Genomic DNA, 18,979 nt, shown 5'->3' with positions numbered 1-18,979 from the left:
AAACAAATGGCAAACGCGGCGTTGCCGATATAATCTCTTCACGAAAATTGAAAAATTGTTTTGGTATGTTCCTATTGGATGTGTTTAAACTTTCAACAGGAGGAAATTTCCCTGTCCTCCACGGCATTCTGTTACACCGTTTTACTTTTGGGACCGTTCTGTTCAGTTTTCGTTTGAATATCCTGATAACCGACCCACAGCTACGTCATTTTAATTAACACGAAATGTGCAACGTTTCCAATACAGCGGATTATTGATTTTCTACAGTGCGACAACACGGACCCGTTTAAAATTCATTCAATTTGCATGCTTATCGGAAACAAGCCCGCGATACGCGCTCGCTAAAACGTAAATCCGACACAAATTGAGTAATTTATGCGGCGAGAACATTAGCATAAATTTAACGTTTTATTATTTTTGGCTCGGAAAGTGCATATAAAAGTTCCGAGAAGGAATTTGGCCGTAAAACGCAAAACAAGTTGAAATGTGAAATCCATCTCTCCCTGTGCCAATAATGTTCGGTCGCACCAGGCAGTAAATCTTTTGGCACCGGCACAAACAACGGCCTTTCCGACTCCGGTTTTGTTTGGAAATCTTGTCAATGTCTTTCTGAATTAACGATGTAAATACAAGGGGCTTTTGTTTGTTTCCAAACGCTTCCGGTATTATTATTTCATGATGGAGCAACGAAAAACTGAAAAGTGCTTTCTGGAATTGCGCAACGTTCTCGTGAAAAGCACCATAATTGCGGCGCTAATTACCCGCTGATAGCAGCGAAAACATGGGTCTAAAAGCACATGTTGGCGTAACGTTTATTTTTTCCTCACATTAGTGGGCGGTGACCTATAAATTTACATACTCGTTGCCTCGAGAATTTATTACACTTAATTACCAACTAATTACCGGCGCGACCTCAAAAAACCACAACTGCTTTGGAAAAATCGAATGTCTTTCTGGACGCCACTGACCGTCGCCACTTGTCGGGAACGGATCTCGGAAGCCCTAAAATCCCACGTGGCCACCCCAATTCCAGATTTAATAAAAGAGGCAGTTCGTTTCCCCCGAAATGGGGTTGGAAGTTACGTTATCGATATAAACTGGAGTCTCAGATGATGCTGATTTTTATGATTTCGGCTGTTGAGCGAACAAGTTTTGGGAGGTTTTTTGAGTGGGGAGTTGGGGATTGCTTTTATAATGAATGAAAGGTAATTACGTAACAGGAATTTGGCGCGGCCCTGTTTAAAATCCCCACAGGATTTGCCGCTTGCCAAGACGATAAGAGTTGAGAAAAGCAAGACGCGTCTAGTGGATCGATACGAGACGTTATAAAGTGGCGTATTTGCTTCGCAGAACCACAAAGTAAGACAAATCTAAGGTGGAGATAGTCTTTTATGAAACGCGAGAAATAATGAGAATATTTCAAGACCAAACCCCCCTCATATACCTGTATAAATCTTGTTCCAAGATCAAAATTATTCTTTACTTCTTCAATTTTTTTATTTTATTTGTTTGTTATGGGAACCCATTAAGCTGCTTAGAATTCGACTTTATGTCAACTTTTACTCCATTAAAAAACAATTTTTATCGTCGCGATAATTGGTCGCGATCAGCAGAGTTAATAACTGCACAGCTACTTTATTGAACGTTTCAAAGAGGTACCCAACAGTCGCACAGTAACAGTTTGCTCCGGTGAATACGACCATTATTGTTCAAGTCTCACAATCCAAATTTTGACACCGGATGCTAAATATTGAATTATTCACCCTTACGTTTGAAATTCTAATAAGGTATTAAGAAGCAGAAACTGGAGCTGAGACGTTAATCGAGAATAGCATAATAAATGCAACGATAATTTTTGGGAAGTTTAAAGTTAAGTTTAGTTTGGACGAGTGTCAAGTTGTCAAAAATTGAAGGGTAATTTTCGCTACGCGAATGGTACTTAACAAGGGACTTTCTTGAATCACATCCTAGAATGCGACTGCAAGAGTGAAATTTGCTAAGGCGACCATAAGAATTATCGAGAGAATTGCACTAGTGCAAACTGGCGCTATAATTCGTCAGTGGCGGTTTCGGCGCAACAATGAGAAATCAGCTTTGTATTGCTGAAATGTCAAATTTGATAGATGAATGAACTGCTACTCCAACAAAACAATTTTTCTAATGAATATAGCATAGGTCATAGGTTTTTTTCTTACCTTATGCTCACTATTCAATTTTCCCTTTTTCGGTGGTGGCGGCGACAAGCTATTAGTTCTATGATCGTCCTGCCCACCTGCACCAATCACTGCACTCGCGCCTATAACCCCGCCCCCCGACACGCCCACAACTTTCGACTGTTCCGGTTTGGCAGCAGAGCCTTGCGCGGTCGCGGCTGCGGGACTAGCCGGTGGTCCCGGAGAAGGGGGCGGCGGCCCGGGACCCGTACTGGCCGGAAACACTGAACGGGGTGGACCTGTCAGCGGCGCACTCGCTGTACGCAATAACCCGTTCATATCCGACGAGATTCCAACACTCCCGAGCGACTGCGCCTGCGTCATGCTCGTGCCAACTAGTTGCGTCGATTTCGATTGTGTCTTGTCCGTTGTGGAAGATGAGCTGCCGGAAGTCGGCTGGGAAGAAGGGAGACTTGGGCCTGGGTATATGTTATTTATTACTGTTTTTTTAAAGTTGTGTGTAATACTTTTACCGTTTCTTTCTGAGTGTTTGTCCCTAGAAGTCTTGTCCCGTCTATGCCCGCTTGACCCTCGTTTGCTGGCGCTATTCGTGTTAGCATTGGTCGAAGACCCTGATGATGTATTCTGCCCAGAGCTAGCCAAAACGCTGCCAGTCTGGGCCGGACTGGAAGTAGCATGCTTGTTGCCCCCAGGGCCGGACTGCGGCGCTTTTGCCAGCTCCGTAGCGTCCATGACCCCGTTCTGTTCGTTGGATTTTACAATTTCGTGTTTAGCCTGTGACTGTTATGTTAGAATCTACCGCGAAAAACTAGTTTAGTTAATACCTCGGACGTCTTAGTCCCTGGTTTTGTTCTCTTGATCTTCATCTTTAAACCTTTGTCGGCAGTGGCCGAGTGCTCGATGTGCATCTTGGCAGTGGCGGCAGCCTTGGACGCCTGAGGTCCTCCGCCAGCGTTAGCCGCCATAGCGATGCCGCTATTTAAACCAGGCAGTTGCTGCTCGTTCGTTTTCTCTATGTCCGCGTCTAAGTCAATTATCAAATCACCAATACCTTGGGAAAACATGAATTGGTAACTGAAATTTGTCAGTTTTGGATTTGAGAGCAAACCTATGTCCCACTCGTTGTCATCGTATTCGAAATTTGGCGCGGTGGTTGGCGGTTGGTTGGTCTGCTGCTGCGGCTGACCGGCTGATGGCTGGTGGGGCCCTCTGGCGGCCGTCGTCGCACCCTTGCAGGAGTCCGCCACCCTCGCTCGGTGGCCCTGGCCGTCCTGCGGATGGCCCGACCTCATTGGGGCCGCCATGGCACCGGGCACGCTGCCAAGCTGCCCGTCCCTGAGACGCCGCCGACAAGCTGCCCCTCGCCGGCGCCCCCCTTCACGCCACACGGCATTTTATCCCTGCAAGAAACAAAAAAAAATCAAGAACCTGTCTAGAATTTGACAGATAAGATCAAACACCCTTGTAAACCTACCATTTCACAACAATTCATTCAAGGGCTTCAAATAACGATGTCAAAAAAGCCAAAATTTCATAAATTCATATTGAATTCATCCACAAGAACATAAACCCACTAGATAACCATGTCGTAGAAAATGATCATTTTCCGATAGCTTAAATTTGGCGTAAATATTAAAATGTTTCTGTCTGTCGCCTTTATAATCTATAAGCTATCGCTCGAAAACGTGCATTTTGCCGTCACCCAGAGGCCTTTGACCACGTCAAATTTCAATTTATCATTTTTCGGAACTCAAAATTTCTAGGGCCCATTTAGTAACCAAATGAACAAAGCAAATTAACAAAACCCGAATGAATAACACCTTTTAACACTTAACGGCTCGTTAACCAATCGAACCTTGCACATTTCGCCTCCGGCGGATTTGCTAAAGCGTTCCGCGTTATTCCGTCCGATTAATCGGCCGCCATATTTTTTTCAAGCAATAAATCATCGGCTCGATTAAAACGGCCGACTTTTAATTAGCTAATCGGACTAATGGCGACAATAAACGATTAACGGAGGCATTTTGCTTTAATTTAGCGATTAATTCCGGCCGTCCTATCGTCGAACAATGCTCGCCCTAATAATTTCCCATCCTGCTATTTACTACTGTTTGCATAAACAAACAAGTCGTCTATTACGATCCGTGGGCGAATATACATAAATCACGTGGTCTGGTGATTGTTTGGAGAGGTTACGTGCAAAGCTGATGCGTCGGATAGCAAATAAGGCACCAGGATATGACTCGTTTGTTTGCGGATTAATACGGCTTATTGGTGCAATGAAATAGTGAGTACTGGCCAAAGAGATTGATGCCGGAAGGCTGGAAAAAGCCAAAAATGATAATACTTAGACTCAGAGCTTGGATAGAAGCTTATGTTTCATTTTCTGCCCCTCTTTTGTGAGGTATAGGTCGCCAGACTTAGTGCAAATCAAATTATAAATGACAGCACAATTTAATGTAGAAAAAAGGAGCTTTGTCGGCATTGTCGGCACAGAAATATAACATCTTGTGTCCGTTCGTTGTTCGCTTATTACTAAAAAGAAATGTCTGACTACACTTCCATGTCTTCGATAGCCATCGCAAAGCACATATTAAAATCAAAGCTTTTAGGATATATTTCTTTCAAATCTCATAAATAACCGTACCTGGACTTAATATTTACTTTCTTATCTGGTAAGTTGTTATTTGTTGCGAAAATCCACTTCCACTTCAGGGGTTTAATTTCGTTCAAAAACTGTCAAATTTCCCCTCAGGTACAGTCGCATTTTTCCGTGTCTGCAGTAGAGAATCACGCTAGGCTAGGCAACCAAGCATACATATGTTGAAATTAAATCGGGTCAGAGTCACAAGGTTTTACATGGGGATGTTGTAATATGTTTTTCGGTTTTCGTGCGCTTTCTCATGAAATATTCGATATAAAAACGTTTCAATTGCCACCAATTACACTGAGGAATTATTCGCGATATTTTTCGTCATTACCGTCACTGGACTACTTGCTCAGACTCTTCAGCCTGGGTAAATTCAAGTCTCGTCAACGATCATTTCTTCAATGTCCTCAACTGAAAAAACAGCAATAAAGCTTGATTTAACTCATCGTGTTGAAACGATCCTAGACCATTTCCTCGAATAAATTCCTTTGGTAATTCCAATAAATACCTCTTGTCGAACTTCCTAGGAATTCCAAAACACCGCCATTGTTGTCGATTCATTTCGCACGACCGCCGAGTTAATAATTCCATTTCATTTCAGGGCATTCCGATTTAATTTTCGTCCACGTTGATTGGAATCCGGATCACGCAGCAGCCGGTTCGTGTTTAGTTAACTTAATTACCCGTAAGGTGCGCCGCTGTTTATATAATTTTCAGGAAGTTGAATACTCCATTGCGAGCGTGCATAATTTATCTCCCCACAGGACTTTGATTTTGACCCCCTATGAGAAGAAAAGGGGAACTCAATTAACGAAAACTAATTGGTCCGTACGTTCGGAAATCGTTTTGAGGTCATTAGAATAAATCTGGCACATTTCCAGGCTTTAAAACTTCTCCTCGGGCTCGTTGAATAAATATTAAGATGTCTATCTTGGCAATTGTTGCTATCAATGCATTACAATAAATAGGCTTTGGAACTTTACGACTTCATATTTCTCGTCTTTCACAACCCGATCTAAAACATATTTATTTAAATTTTATCGTTTCAGTTTTATTACAAGCCACCGTCGTGTATTAAATGTTTGTGTTTGAAGTCGTGGCCAGGTCAATATTATTAACTTGAAGCCTCGATTTGTTTTCATTATTCCTCTCATAAGTCGTCAATCAACTGAGTATTTCTGATTTAAAATAAACATTCAACGTGTGGGGGCGCCATCTATTATTTGTTCTCCTAACTGTCAAACGTGTCTGGCAACAGATGTCGCCTGCCACAAGACCAATACTTTTATTATTCTTCACTGAGATGTGTTCGAAAACCCAAAAAATTGCTCATAATGAAAACTTGTGTTACGTCCTCATTTCCCAATTCTAGATGTATTTCCCGGACCATAAAGAAAATGTCTTGGCTGTACGTTAAAGTTCCGGAGTTGGGTTACGTGCCTGGAATCGTTGATTTGTTTGTTGGGCTTGCGTGGGTGTGTTTTCGTGTCGACAGTATGGAATTGAGCGTGTTGGAGGAAGGCATTAAATGCTAGATCGTGTGGGAGTTGGTTATAATGAACAAAACGGAATTAGGAAGGTTGGAGCATCCAGAACTGAGAAAAATATGTTGAACTTCATGCAGACAGAAAAACGGGGAATTTTAGTGCATATCTGGGGTCAACAAACCTTAACTATAGATATATCGCTTTTACTTCAACACCTTTGGGTCTCTTCAAACTTAATAAACTGCAAAACTGAAATTTCCTCGAAATTCTAATTCAAACTCCTCCCAGAGCACTCCAGAATACTAATGCTGTTTACAATGCCTTTTTTCCCCTTTGGGGGCATTTTACTTTCCTAAGTAAAAGCCTGAAAGGCGGGCTTTAATCATTCTCCTCCGGAATGTTTCCTGCGAGAGGGTTTATTTCCTGCTTAAACGTAATTTCAAATGCAAATAAGTACGGATGAAATCTTTTTTGAAAATGGCTCGGAAGAATTGTTCTTTGTCATCATTTAAAAGTGCACTTGCAGCAAATTTCAGCTATAACTTTAGAGCTATGAACGAGCAATATATGAAGTCCAAATCGGCAATAAAAACGAGTTCAATTCATTATTGATCCTGATAAATTACCACTGTTTTCCTAGGCGAGTTCAATCAATTTATTATTTACGATCCTGTACCGGCAATTTAATATTTTAACACTGTTCACCAAATATCCTCCCTAATGTTATTACCGAAAACATTATTTTCAATATTGGTTTTTAATGGTCTATCGGGTTTTATTGTCCGCTGATAACATGTTTTTCATGCTCATTCAATTACGGGAAAATTCCTATTTGCGCCATTAAAACCCTGACGCATGTTGTCATGGTTGTCACGGATCAAAAAGGATCGTTTCAAGCATTGATTGGAAATCAAAAATGTTAATTACTTTGACGCCGCCGTATAAAGTTTATGATTTAAAAAGATGTAAACGAAAAGCACGTCTTCATCTATCATCCACATGCTGTTTTGTCGTAACCAGTCATTTATTGCAGAGGGCAATAATTCCATTTTCCAATCATCCACGGTGCATTAAAGAGCATAATTCTTGGTGCCTTTTAATAACCGATCAATTCATACGTTATTTTAATTGAAATTCCTCGAGATTTCTTACGAATAAACGAGTAACGATGAGAGTCAATTGATGAGGGTCAATTGAAATCCCCAGTCGCGCTTGATTTTAATGAGAATATCTCTCGAGCGAAGTCTTAAACTCATCATCGTCTGCAAACGAACTTCTTTTAATGATTCGGATTAATCGGTTTTATTTTCTATACACTTTTTTACTCTGCAGAGTTGTAAATCTTTAAAATTCTAAGTGTCACTCTTGAATTAAAAAAATAACTAGTTGATTTATCGGTGTTTTCCTCAGTATAAAAGAAAAGTAACGATTGAAACTTTTCGTTGCTCTTCAAAATTTTGTAAACGCGCAATTTCGTAAACAAATTACTCTGGTTTGAGTTTTACTTCCTAGTTTTATGCAAAAATAGTTCCAAATTCGAATAAAATGAAAATCGCTCGTTTTTCTCGGTGTAGCGAGCCCGCAGCAATTTCTTAAACCTGTCTTATCGACTTGAACTGACCTTGGAAACGTCCAAGTACGTTTCTGCTCATATGCTGCACTGAGAAAAAACACGCGTTTTAGCGTAACACAAAAGCTTGCTTGCACGAAGAAAGAAAAATCACTTTTAATGGCTTCTTTAAAACTTGAATATGCAGGAAATGACAGTACACAGTAATCGCAACCGAGATAACAAAGCCAAGGAAAGACCTCGTGAACCATAACAATATGCAAACTGAGATGGGCAGATAAAAAAATTAAGATTCCATGGCGTACTGCATACTAGATTTCTTGCAAATAAAATGTAAGTGGGATGTGCTCTCTAGCGCGTGTGCTACATTGAGAAAAATAACCCATTTACTCTCCCGTCATCAAATAGTCCCAGGCATATTCAGAGTGACATTGTCGATATTAACGAACTGAGGAAAATGTATTAAGCCCACGAATTGAAAACACGAAATCAAATTAACAGCGGTGATTTTTCCTCAAATATATTACGTTCGCTGCTTAAAAATAAAACCAAGAAATCTAACAATCCTGAAACAACCAGCGAGACGAAAGATATAATTTGTCTTTGTGACGCACGTCGGCGGACTTTGTCTACATCCAGCTGGAATGCGTTTTGAAGTGTGAAAATATTACACGTCCCACCGTTTCAAACCGATGACTAATTACTGAAACATCGTGGTTCAAATGAACTTGAAAGTGAGGATTTGCGGTAAAACCGCAAACGGGTCATCGATCGAACCTCTGATATATCCCTCTACCTAAAGGGCGAAAGCCCCCTTTAATGAGGATTGTTTTCTCGAAAAGGAGGCGACTTATCGTCTAAAGTTACTGAAAGGAATAATAGTTTCCGCAAGACGAATAACAAGGAAGGAAGCGTCGAGGTCCAAAAAAGGACATCAAAGTTGCGGATAACGGGAGGGCCGTTTTAGGCCCGGTAAAGCTCCCGAAGTGAAAATAACGACGTAATTTGTATTCAAAGCGAATATTGATTGAAAATGGGGCCGTTACTCGCTGCGGTGCTGCACGTTGGAAGCATTCAAAGCCGTAAACATATGCTCACAATGGCCACATTGCAAAAATAGCTTGAGGAGCATATTTAAAGCAAATTGGTGGAGCGACCGCACGCAAATGGGTACGGGCATAAATCACTTTTGGCCGTGTCAGATTGACATTTGGATCGAGGCAATTTATTTGCATGTGGATCATTGTTGGTGAGTATTGCCAACAATTCAATTGAGGCAAGGAAACTCGGTGCTAGAATTAGGAAGCAGTTGAGATGAAGAAAAAAATTATATAAAATTTGTGTTCCAAAAATAGAACTAATACAACCGCTTCGTAGATGTACAGATAAATATAAACTGGTTCGTAGTCAACTAACTTAACAGGTCAACTGAGCATACTTAATGATGTAAGCGGTTTCAACAATTCAGTGCAGCGCAACTATTTTTTTACGGAAAATGAGCGTACAGGTGTCGAATGCGAGAGATAAGGACAGACATACAAGGAACTAGAAGAACACGTTCTATTTCTAACTATGTACATGAGTTAGACAGAAGCCAATATGCTCCCTAGAATCTTTCCTTAAATATGGACATAAGGGAGAAAATATTCTTTTTTTTTAAAGGAAAATAACTCAAAAAGCTCGTTAAGGTTTGTTCCAAAGAAATAAAAAACAAATTGACATCCACAAAATATCCTTCAACCGAACCTACCCCTCCGGCCATAAATCCCGAATCAGTCACGTACCGGACGGGCTGTTAACCCTCGTGCCAATTGCCGATACTTCTAAATTATCCTGTAGAAGCTGCACCTTCTGGAAAATAAATGGGAAAACTTTAGAGTTTTCCCTTGGACTTTTTATTGCCTCATCAAAATGGGGAACGGGAATATCGCGTGTTTCCAGAAGGCAGAAACGCCAATAGTTTTAAGTTTATGCTCATCTTCTTACCGTCATGATTTAACTTTATGATTTACATACATTGGAGAATAATCTACGTCCTAGAGTCAACAAATTGAGAACAATTATATATCGATTACCGATTTAGAGAATGTGTGTTAACATGTATTACTTATGAATGTTTTGTTAAATTTAGAGAATATTCCCCATAGAAATTTGCTGTAACGTACGCAGAGTATCAAGGCGCTTTTCGTAGTATTTAGAGATTTTTCCTCACAAAACTTAAGAGAAAATTCATAAAAATATTTAGAAATTTTTCCTTACAGATCTTCTACATTTTTGGTCATGAAACCTAGATCGTTTTCTTAGCAATATACATATCTACAGAAATTTTTTTACTTACAATTTAAATATTCTCAGATGAATCGTTGTTTTCGAAACCGAAAATTGCTGTGATATAGAACTAGAGAATTTTGAGCTCCAAACTTAGCAGAAAACTCATAACGAAATATATAGAATATTCTACTCTGAGAGAAATGAAGAAAGTACTTGAGATGAAACATAGCTAGCCATCACAAACTTCGAGAATATTCACAAACATAAAATTTGTGCTGCTACGAGTTGGACATCTAGATAATATATGTCGTGTATGAAAATAATTATGAGAAATTGCGGAGCTCAGTTTGCCCGTTGTCACTCTATGCAATCTCGGTTATTGCATCCTCTACACAACGAAAAATCACCTAGTCCCATGATACTTAAGTCAGATCTATAGTCTTAAGTGAACCTAAGGGAAGGTTTCTTTTCATCTACTTCTGTAAATTTAGCTTCTCTTAAACTTAAAACATATGTAAAAGTTTTCGAATTTGAACGTGAATTGACTATAATATTGTTTCCATTTGAGAAATTTATATAACTATAAACAGTTGCATGTATCTTCTCACCTAATTTGCAACTTCCATCCTCGAACAAACTTTACATACTCGTAGTTGCAGATGTTATCTTGCCCATTTATGTGTGTGTATGGAGCTGTATAAATTCCCAGATAAAATGCAAATTAATGACTGTAATTATCGGGAAAAGAACAACACACAATTACAATTTAAAAACAATTTTAATCTCGGATCGAGCCGTTCTACTTAAACCCATGTTACTTAATGACATTCAAGCGGTCGTAATAAATTATCCCGCAATCCGAGTATTTTTTTAATCTGAAATCGATGAGACATCCTATTATGGCATGTGGATGAGAACGACTACTTAAAATCTACAAGCACTTCAGATGTGGGGATTATTTGTTGCTTTTGACATCTAACGTGTTTAATTGAATCGATAAGTAGGTATGTAACAGTAGTGTGCTCATGTTTTGCTATGACTCCAGTGGAGTGTGTAATTAGCCGATTGTTCCAATTCCTACTTTGTCACTTGCACGTGGAAAACCGATTGGTTTCAGAAACGGAAAAGTGGACTTTACTCACTAACCGCACACGAAAACATAATTAATACGACAAAACGTTTGACGTGCTGTTGTTTATCAAAAAACGCCCGTGGTTCAAGTAATTACGGCCATATTCGAGGTGTAACAAGAAATTAAATCCGAAACTTACACGTAGCCACATTCATATTTGATGTAATTAATGCCTTTAGCTGGTCTCGACTTTATCTGCGGGCTTAAATAATACATTAGCAGCTTTGTCACGCAAGCTGACCATCAAGCGATGTAATGCCCGGTATAAATTTAAATACGAAACCAGTTGTTGGTACACAGTGGAACGACCCGCCGTATTAAAAGCACAAGCAAAAAATCCGCTGTATAACGATGCTATCATCAACGTTCAGTTTGTTTTACGTTATTGCTGTTTGTCTTTCAATCGGCTCTGCATGATTTCTTTATTGGTTTTTCTTATCGAAAATACCCAGTAAATAAAGTAAATAAATACATTTTTTACCCGCTTAACAATACAACAAACGGCATCTTATAGGGTGACCGGAAGATTCCCAAATAAAGGAAAAACGCAATTTAAACCCCTCAATACAATTTCGCTTACAATAGGTTATTTTTCTCTGTGTAGTAAGCAAGAAAGTCACTCAAAATTTCAATATATCTTATTTTCTCTCAAGTCTTTCCTCTGTTCAATTCAGATTGGAGAAATAGCTGCAAGTGAATAAGCGTTCATTGTTTTCCAATTTCATCAGAAGTAGATTGAAGACTGTAAGAATAGCCAAAAAAAATGAGATAAAATGTGCGGTATTTCTGAGATAAAGCTAAAAAAAAATGATGAAAAATTATCAAAAGATCCAAGCTATTAGGAAATCCACAGTAAACCGACTCAATAGAATAGTAAATCTATAATTTGCTTTAAGTCAAATTAGGAGATTTTTCTCTGTATAGAAAGAGGGCAAGAGACATAGTTCAGTTCACAACTCGACAAATAATAATGGACAAATCAAAATATACGTAGTTTCTGAACAATTTTTCCATGTTCTAGTCAACTGTATAAGTGCCCCAGTTGGAAAAGTAACCAACTTTTTATGCTTGCTACACTGAGAAAAAGCACATATTTACACTTGTATTAACATTTTCTAAAATCTACAGGAAATACTCATACGTATGACATACATACCACAATGAACGAAAAAACTGCTAGTTTTCGCGTTCATTTTCTTACCTCTTACACTGAAGGAAATTACCGGTTTTCATTTGACAATTTGTGCCTGCGTTTTTTTGGCTTTAAAACGACCTAGTTAGAAAAGTGGCGTTTAGCGGAATATTTAACGATACTGTGAATAAAATTTGCATTTTGGGCTTCCTGAATAAATAATCTACTGTGTGTCTTGATATTCAGGCTGCCACACACTGGATGTGTGCTGTTTAGAAAACACAATGCGGGTTTATTTTACATAAAACCTCATGTCAGTTCGAGAGCGACGTGCACCTGACGGCAAGATTATTCTGGAACAATTTGGGCTATAAAGGCGTAACAAACGACGAGCTTTTGCATGTTAAACTCGTGTATTTTTAGAATCATGCGAAGTTGTTGCATAAATGATGGTTATATAGCGAATTTAAAGCCTCGTTAAACTATCGAAGATAATGCCCTGTTATCTTTGGGGGAAAACTTGTTTACAGCTGTTGGAGTTAGACAAAATAAAGACAGTGATAGTCATCAAGAAAAGAGACATCTGCTTTTATTTAGCTCGCGCGACAGGCCCCGGAATGAAGTTTAATGGGTTTTTGATGTAAACTTGTTGAAGGTTGGATGTCGAGATATTGAGATGGGCTCGTAAAAAGGGGCTTTGTCCTCTCGTCATTGCCTGGTCATTTCGTGCGGCTTCAGGTTCTTTTTTTATTGGTTTTATGTGGTCATTTAGGATGTAATGGAGTCTGCTTCTCGGGTAACACCACACAACGACTTTTTTCTTTGCAAGAATAATAAAAGCTAAAATAGGTGACTTTTTTCGGTGTAGCTTTGCACAACTGGCAGAAACACCTCCATCACCAATTAAATCGGGATAAATTTAATAATACAAGCACATTAATAAGCCTTCGGCTACATCCATTGTTTTCCGTTTTAATGGAGCCGAGTGCATAGAATTTTACGACCTTGACAATTTTACGATTTTTAATGCACAAATTGCAGCACTGGAGCTATTAGTGCTGGATATAATGGTAATAATTATTGACCTGCCTGTATACGTACTTAGTCTGCGTGCCTTTCATGGCCAGATTGCACGACCATGTATAGAGTTATACAGGGTTATACAAACGACCGGCTCTATAAATGGTAATAACTGGTAGCTTTGCTGCTGAACACGTACGGTCTGATATAGATAGCGGTCGGTTGCTTCACCTAGTGATGGGGTTTCATTAGAATATCGTCTCTATTACTGTGGAATTAAGTATTTATGTAAAGCTCCAGTAGTTACTTAATCGATGCCGGATTATGGTAATGTTTGGATTTACGTATAACAAAGTCAACTAAAATAGTAATTGGTAATTTTACATATCTAGATCACTACTAAGATCAACAAGTCGATACAGGTTCTAAAACAGATCTAAACCACTATCATCAAATTTAAAGAATTAAGTAAAAATATATTTTCTTCGTAGTAAAAAAGTAATAAAAATTATCTGCAGACTAAACTGAGACAATGGAATGGCACACTCCATTTTCTAGTTCGGATCAACTCAAAATAAGAAATTTGAATAATTTTAGAAACGATTGTTAAATAATGTTTGTAGGAAAAGTTTAGAGAATCTTCGAAGCAAAATTCAAAGAATTCTCGAGGTAAATTTTAGAGAACTTTCATTGCAATATTTTGAGACTTTTCACAGTAAAATTTAGGGAAGTTTCGTCGCAAAACTTAAGGAATTTTTATAGCAAAAATTTAGAGGATATTTGCTTCACGTTTGTTATTTTGGACACGAAATCTGTCGTTTTAAAAATGACTTTTAATAAGTGGCAAAAACAGTGATCGAAAAAAACCTCATGAGTTTTTAAACATCCTGTGTTTTATTCAAGCCTCTTTTGACTTTGTTTTGAACATACTTTATAATCCCATGAGGCCTGCGCTACTGATCAGTTTAAAGTAGTAAATTTGTGGTTTCTTAACAAAAAGTTTTCTGCTTGTTGATGCTTTTACACCGCAATTCAAATGCTTTTTCATTATTTTTTTTTAAACTCCTTTCCACGCTTGGCGATAATGAATTCTTTAGTGCGAACATCGATAGGAAGGCACAATGAAGATTAATGCTCGCCGGCACCGAGACGAACATCGACATTCCCCACATGGTTGTCGGCAATCTCGAGTCCATTAAAAAGCCCCACAAAGGAGAAAAAAGACACAAAAGCCCAGGGACTCCGAAGATGTAATTTGTAGGGAGCCCTTCAGGCTCAACTGTTATTAATTACGCCCCAGGGGTCTTCCAGCCCGATTAATAATAGCTTTTTATTATTTACGACCTATCAAAAGCCCACGATGATTGTCCGATTAACGTCTTTTTTCAAAAAGTACGTATGAGGTGTGACTTTCGAAGCGAGGCAGTAATTGGAAGTATGGAAGTGTGACTAATGACTCTCTTGTGAGCTGCTTGACCGACCGCCCATACAACTCAAGTTCACTGAAATCACAAAACATATATGTATAAGGTAATACTTACACTAAATGCCGAATTGCTGACACATCACCTGAAACAACAAAAACCATTAGATTAGCATCTAAATTACATTGAGTGGGCATTACAAAGAAATCCACATCGTATCGGTGTCGAAATCCCGTAGCAAACATCCGTTCACGGTAAAAAAATCCCTTGATATGTCAATCTCAATTCAGATCATGTCCCCGATAAAAAAAAACTAGACGGGAATTCGAATGAGGCCACCTGACATGCCGGACTTGGCCTCAACGAATCGGACACGCACACGAGTGACAAAACAGATTAAAAAAATCATTATCGTTTTTCAAACAACATAAATCAGAACAGTAATAAAACCGCCCACGGGCGATTCCATACACCCAATAATGTAACGGTTGATTGGCTGATTTCCAACTTGTTAAATGGTCTCTGAAAGTCAATTTGTGTTACATTGTGGATCTAAATTACACGTATTATAGCCAGGTTCGACTTGCTTTTGTAAATATCTCTTTTAAATTCATTTAAACCCCGCGTTTTATGTAAAGCGCTTTATTTTGTTTTGATTTGATTAATGATGGAACGTTATGTTGTTTCCCCCGTTTCCAGCGGTTGAGCAGTCGAATCTCGGTAGTTTTTGCGAATTTAATCGGATGAATCGAATATGAAAACTGTCGAATCATTTTCGAAACTGTTTATTAAAAAAAAAAAAGAATTTTGCTTCTGCTTTTTTAAATTAAATTTGACGGTATGGTTCAATTTCAATACCTCTAAACAGACATAAAACAAAGTGGCGCCATAGGAACCAGTGCAGGTGGTCAAATCTAGTTAGACGTCACAAAGGAGAAATTTATATCAAGTACTGTACAGTACAAGGAAGTTACATCAAATACATACAAAGATATTGTTAAGGTAGCAATTTGTCTTCAACTAACGGAAATCTGCTACACGATTGCAATACTGAGGAAAGCATTCAAATCAAGTTATATTCGCAACATTTCTCCTCTAATTTATTGTTATAATAATTTGGATTTTTCTTGTAAAGAATCAGTTTCTCCTTCGGTAGAACTGGTCTCTTTTCTACAAATGAGATTCAACTATCGACTCAAATGGATGAGGAGAACGCTTTTCTTCTAGTGAAGATTCCTTTCCCTCTAGATTAATTTAGTCAGTTCCTTTCCTTAACTTTTCCTCAAATCAAATAGATATGTCAAGCGAAAAGGTAAAAGCGAAAAAGTTCTCTTTCTTGTGAGCTAATTAGTTCAGCTTTGCGTCTTTCCATAACTTTTCCACAAATGAGACTGAAATTTCAGAATAAAAAAAGGTGAAAAAAACATTTCTTACTCAGGTAATTCGGGCACTTTTATCCTTAATCCTTGCAAATCAAGTTTATCTATATCTTGTAACTGAATTATATTTATCTTAGTATCTACAATCCAGTTAAGAACTATTAATTTGGGTCACGATTGATGATCGATTGAAATAAAGAAAAAAATGCAGAAGGAAAGATTTTAGCTTGAGAGTTTAAGCTTTTTTGCCTATAAATTTCATACCATTGTTGAACTGGAACTATGTGAAAAGAGAGAAGAAAATATCCCAAAAGTATACATCAAATCTCTGCTCTTTTACGCTAATTCATCGTTGTTCCTCCCTAAAAATATCTTTACAAAAGACGATAAAATTTAAGCTAAAAAGGTCAAGAGACTTCAAAGTGAGCTTCGAAGTAAAAGCATGAAAGAAACTCCTTTTCTTTGATGTATTTTAGCGACCATAAAAAAACGTCCTATAAAAATCTCTTTTCACTTTGTGAGAAATCGTAACGGTTTATACCGACAATTTGCGAGGGTAAAGAAAAGGAGGTAAATTGTAATAGTAATGTAATGATGCAAATGTTGGATTAGGAATGTTATTCGTATTAAAATGAATCCTGATTTACATAAATACCTTAGATAGTGTTGTTAATAACAGGATTCCTCATTGCAAATAAATGTGTATTTCGAGGTACTCATTATGCGAAAAGCTCTTTAAATTTAATTACCACTTTACACGTACTTATAATACATCAACGAGTGTTATCCAAATTAGGCTTGATTGCTTTGTGGGACGTTTTATACTTTTCCCTGGAATCGGATTCTAAATTTAACACGTTTATACTGCTTACGCCTTCAGAAATTAATGGCTGTCTCTGAAGACGTTTTCATAGCGCATAAAACCAGCTCTGTGTTCACAATCGTTTAACATGATATGTTATCTTAGCAACATATTAATGTTATTTAAACATCATTAAAGCAACAGCCACCCGACTGTGTTATTTTCGCGACACGGCCAAAACCAATTAACGATGCGCACACGGTGCAAATATTTTATTTTCAAATGAAATAGTGGAGCTTTTTAAATTTGGCTTCAAGCACTATTTAACATTCATGCCGGGAAATTAATGGCGAGAAGAAACTATTCGAAAACCGCGGGATAAATTGCTAGCTTTATGCTCTGGCAGCCAAACATCAATTTGTGTTAACAATGCGGACCTCAAATTGAGAAGGATTTTTGGAGATCGTGATTTGCTTTGACGCAATTATTTAATTGCAGTGAGTCACTATTTTTAAGCGATTAGTTTAGGTGTTTAGTATTAAAGAGAGAGACTGAAAAATGGAAAAATCGTAATTTGCACATTCTGAGCTTGAGCAAATATTAAACAGGCTGATAATTTAAACTTCCAGTAAACACACTTTCTCAAACAGAGTGAAGGCATTCGAAAATATTTACGAAATTGATAGGGAGCTGTTTGTTTTACACTTAAAACTGAATCCCCACGATAAAAATCCTCATATTTTTCCGGTATTTACATAAATCGGTAAGCAAATGGTACACAATAACGCAATACAATTGATATTACGTTTCATCGTTTTTCACCGAAAGAAACTAGTTTACTTAACCAATGGGTAAATAATAACAGTATAAAAATGCCTACATATCGGAGGGCACAATCTCTAAATGTCAAAACTCGTTTAATAATGTCAATATTCAAATAACTATCAACTTTTAGATTAAGACAAATACGGCTAAATCGTCTTGTTTTGATCCCGGCAAACTATGGTCCAGCGTCGTAAAGGCTTTTTAGACCCTCTAAATAATCACATTAATAAGTTAAGGTTCTTCTTATCGTTAATACACAACGATTATTTCGAGAAACAGGGAGCAAGTACCAGATATTAAAAGTATGCAGTATCTATATGTATACAAGGCGACTCAAATTTAAATTGAAAACAACTGTAGATTCTCCATGGCGATGTGAGAAAAAAAGCCATATATGTCCTGAAACTCATTTCCTTGAAATTTTAAGCAATCTCGACAACGTGCCACTGACATGATCAAATGTTTGAAACCCTGAAGATTCTCCTGCTTATAAAACCTGAAATTTACCAGGCCTGATAAATCAGTGGCCATAAGTACGAGGTGCTCGACTTGAAACCCTGAAGATTCCCCTACAAAACCCTTACAAAACCGGAATAATACTCGTTTATTTTGCTAACATCAGTAGCGTTCCCATAAAATCTTGAACACTCAGAGACATTTAAAAAAAGCATATAACTAAGCATTCATCAAGAGGTTGCAATTATTAAAGATCCTTTAGATTCTACTGCAGTATTACAAATTTGCTCGATAATTTGCACGGTAGTATTGAAAAAGCGATAAAAATATAGGAAACTAACTTATAATTTAAGTCTCTTTGTGAGAATTCCCTTTTTTGAGAATTTCAGGTAATTTCAGAGTGGCGAAATAGTTAAAAACGGCGAATTTCCAAGTCACAGGGTGATAAAATTCCACGATTTAAACGTTTTTTTCACACTTCCTACTGTTTTTCAGACATTTATCTGAAATTTTGAATCAACCTACGCATTAATCTTTAGGATTGATAAAATCATGAAGTGTCAATTGATTGTGAAAATTCACAGAATTGAGTTTTTTCGGTGATGATAAACCCCCCGTTACAATCTTTGTTGTTTTCCCTCGCTAGAGGTAGGAAAT

General features: G+C 37.9%; 2 protein-coding genes across 3 annotated transcripts in view; one reads left to right on the top strand and one right to left on the bottom strand.

The window, feature by feature from the left end:
- The window catches only part of LOC136420134 (pyroglutamyl-peptidase 1), a 63,613-nt gene that overhangs the window by 1,147 nt on the left and 43,487 nt on the right, over positions 1-18,979 (top strand). The window lies entirely within an intron of this gene.
- Positions 1-18,979, bottom strand: part of sbb (scribbler) — a 49,311-nt gene that overhangs the window by 13,471 nt on the left and 16,861 nt on the right. Inside the window, exons 3-7 of the mRNA XM_066406893.1 lie at positions 14,978-15,005; positions 3,283-3,574; positions 2,999-3,225; positions 2,687-2,948; positions 2,196-2,632 (exon numbers count right to left, since the gene is read on the bottom strand). Coding sequence (XP_066262990.1) covers positions 2,196-2,632; positions 2,687-2,948; positions 2,999-3,225; positions 3,283-3,478 — 1,122 coding nt within the window. The 5' untranslated portion in view covers positions 3,479-3,574; positions 14,978-15,005. The remainder of the gene's footprint in view (positions 1-2,195; positions 2,633-2,686; positions 2,949-2,998; positions 3,226-3,282; positions 3,575-14,977; positions 15,006-18,979) is intronic.

Source organism: Euwallacea similis, chromosome 3 (genome assembly GCF_039881205.1).
Source record: "Euwallacea similis isolate ESF13 chromosome 3, ESF131.1, whole genome shotgun sequence".
NCBI lineage: Eukaryota > Metazoa > Arthropoda > Insecta > Coleoptera > Curculionidae > Euwallacea > Euwallacea similis.
This window is presented reverse-complemented; position numbering and strand designations above follow the sequence as displayed.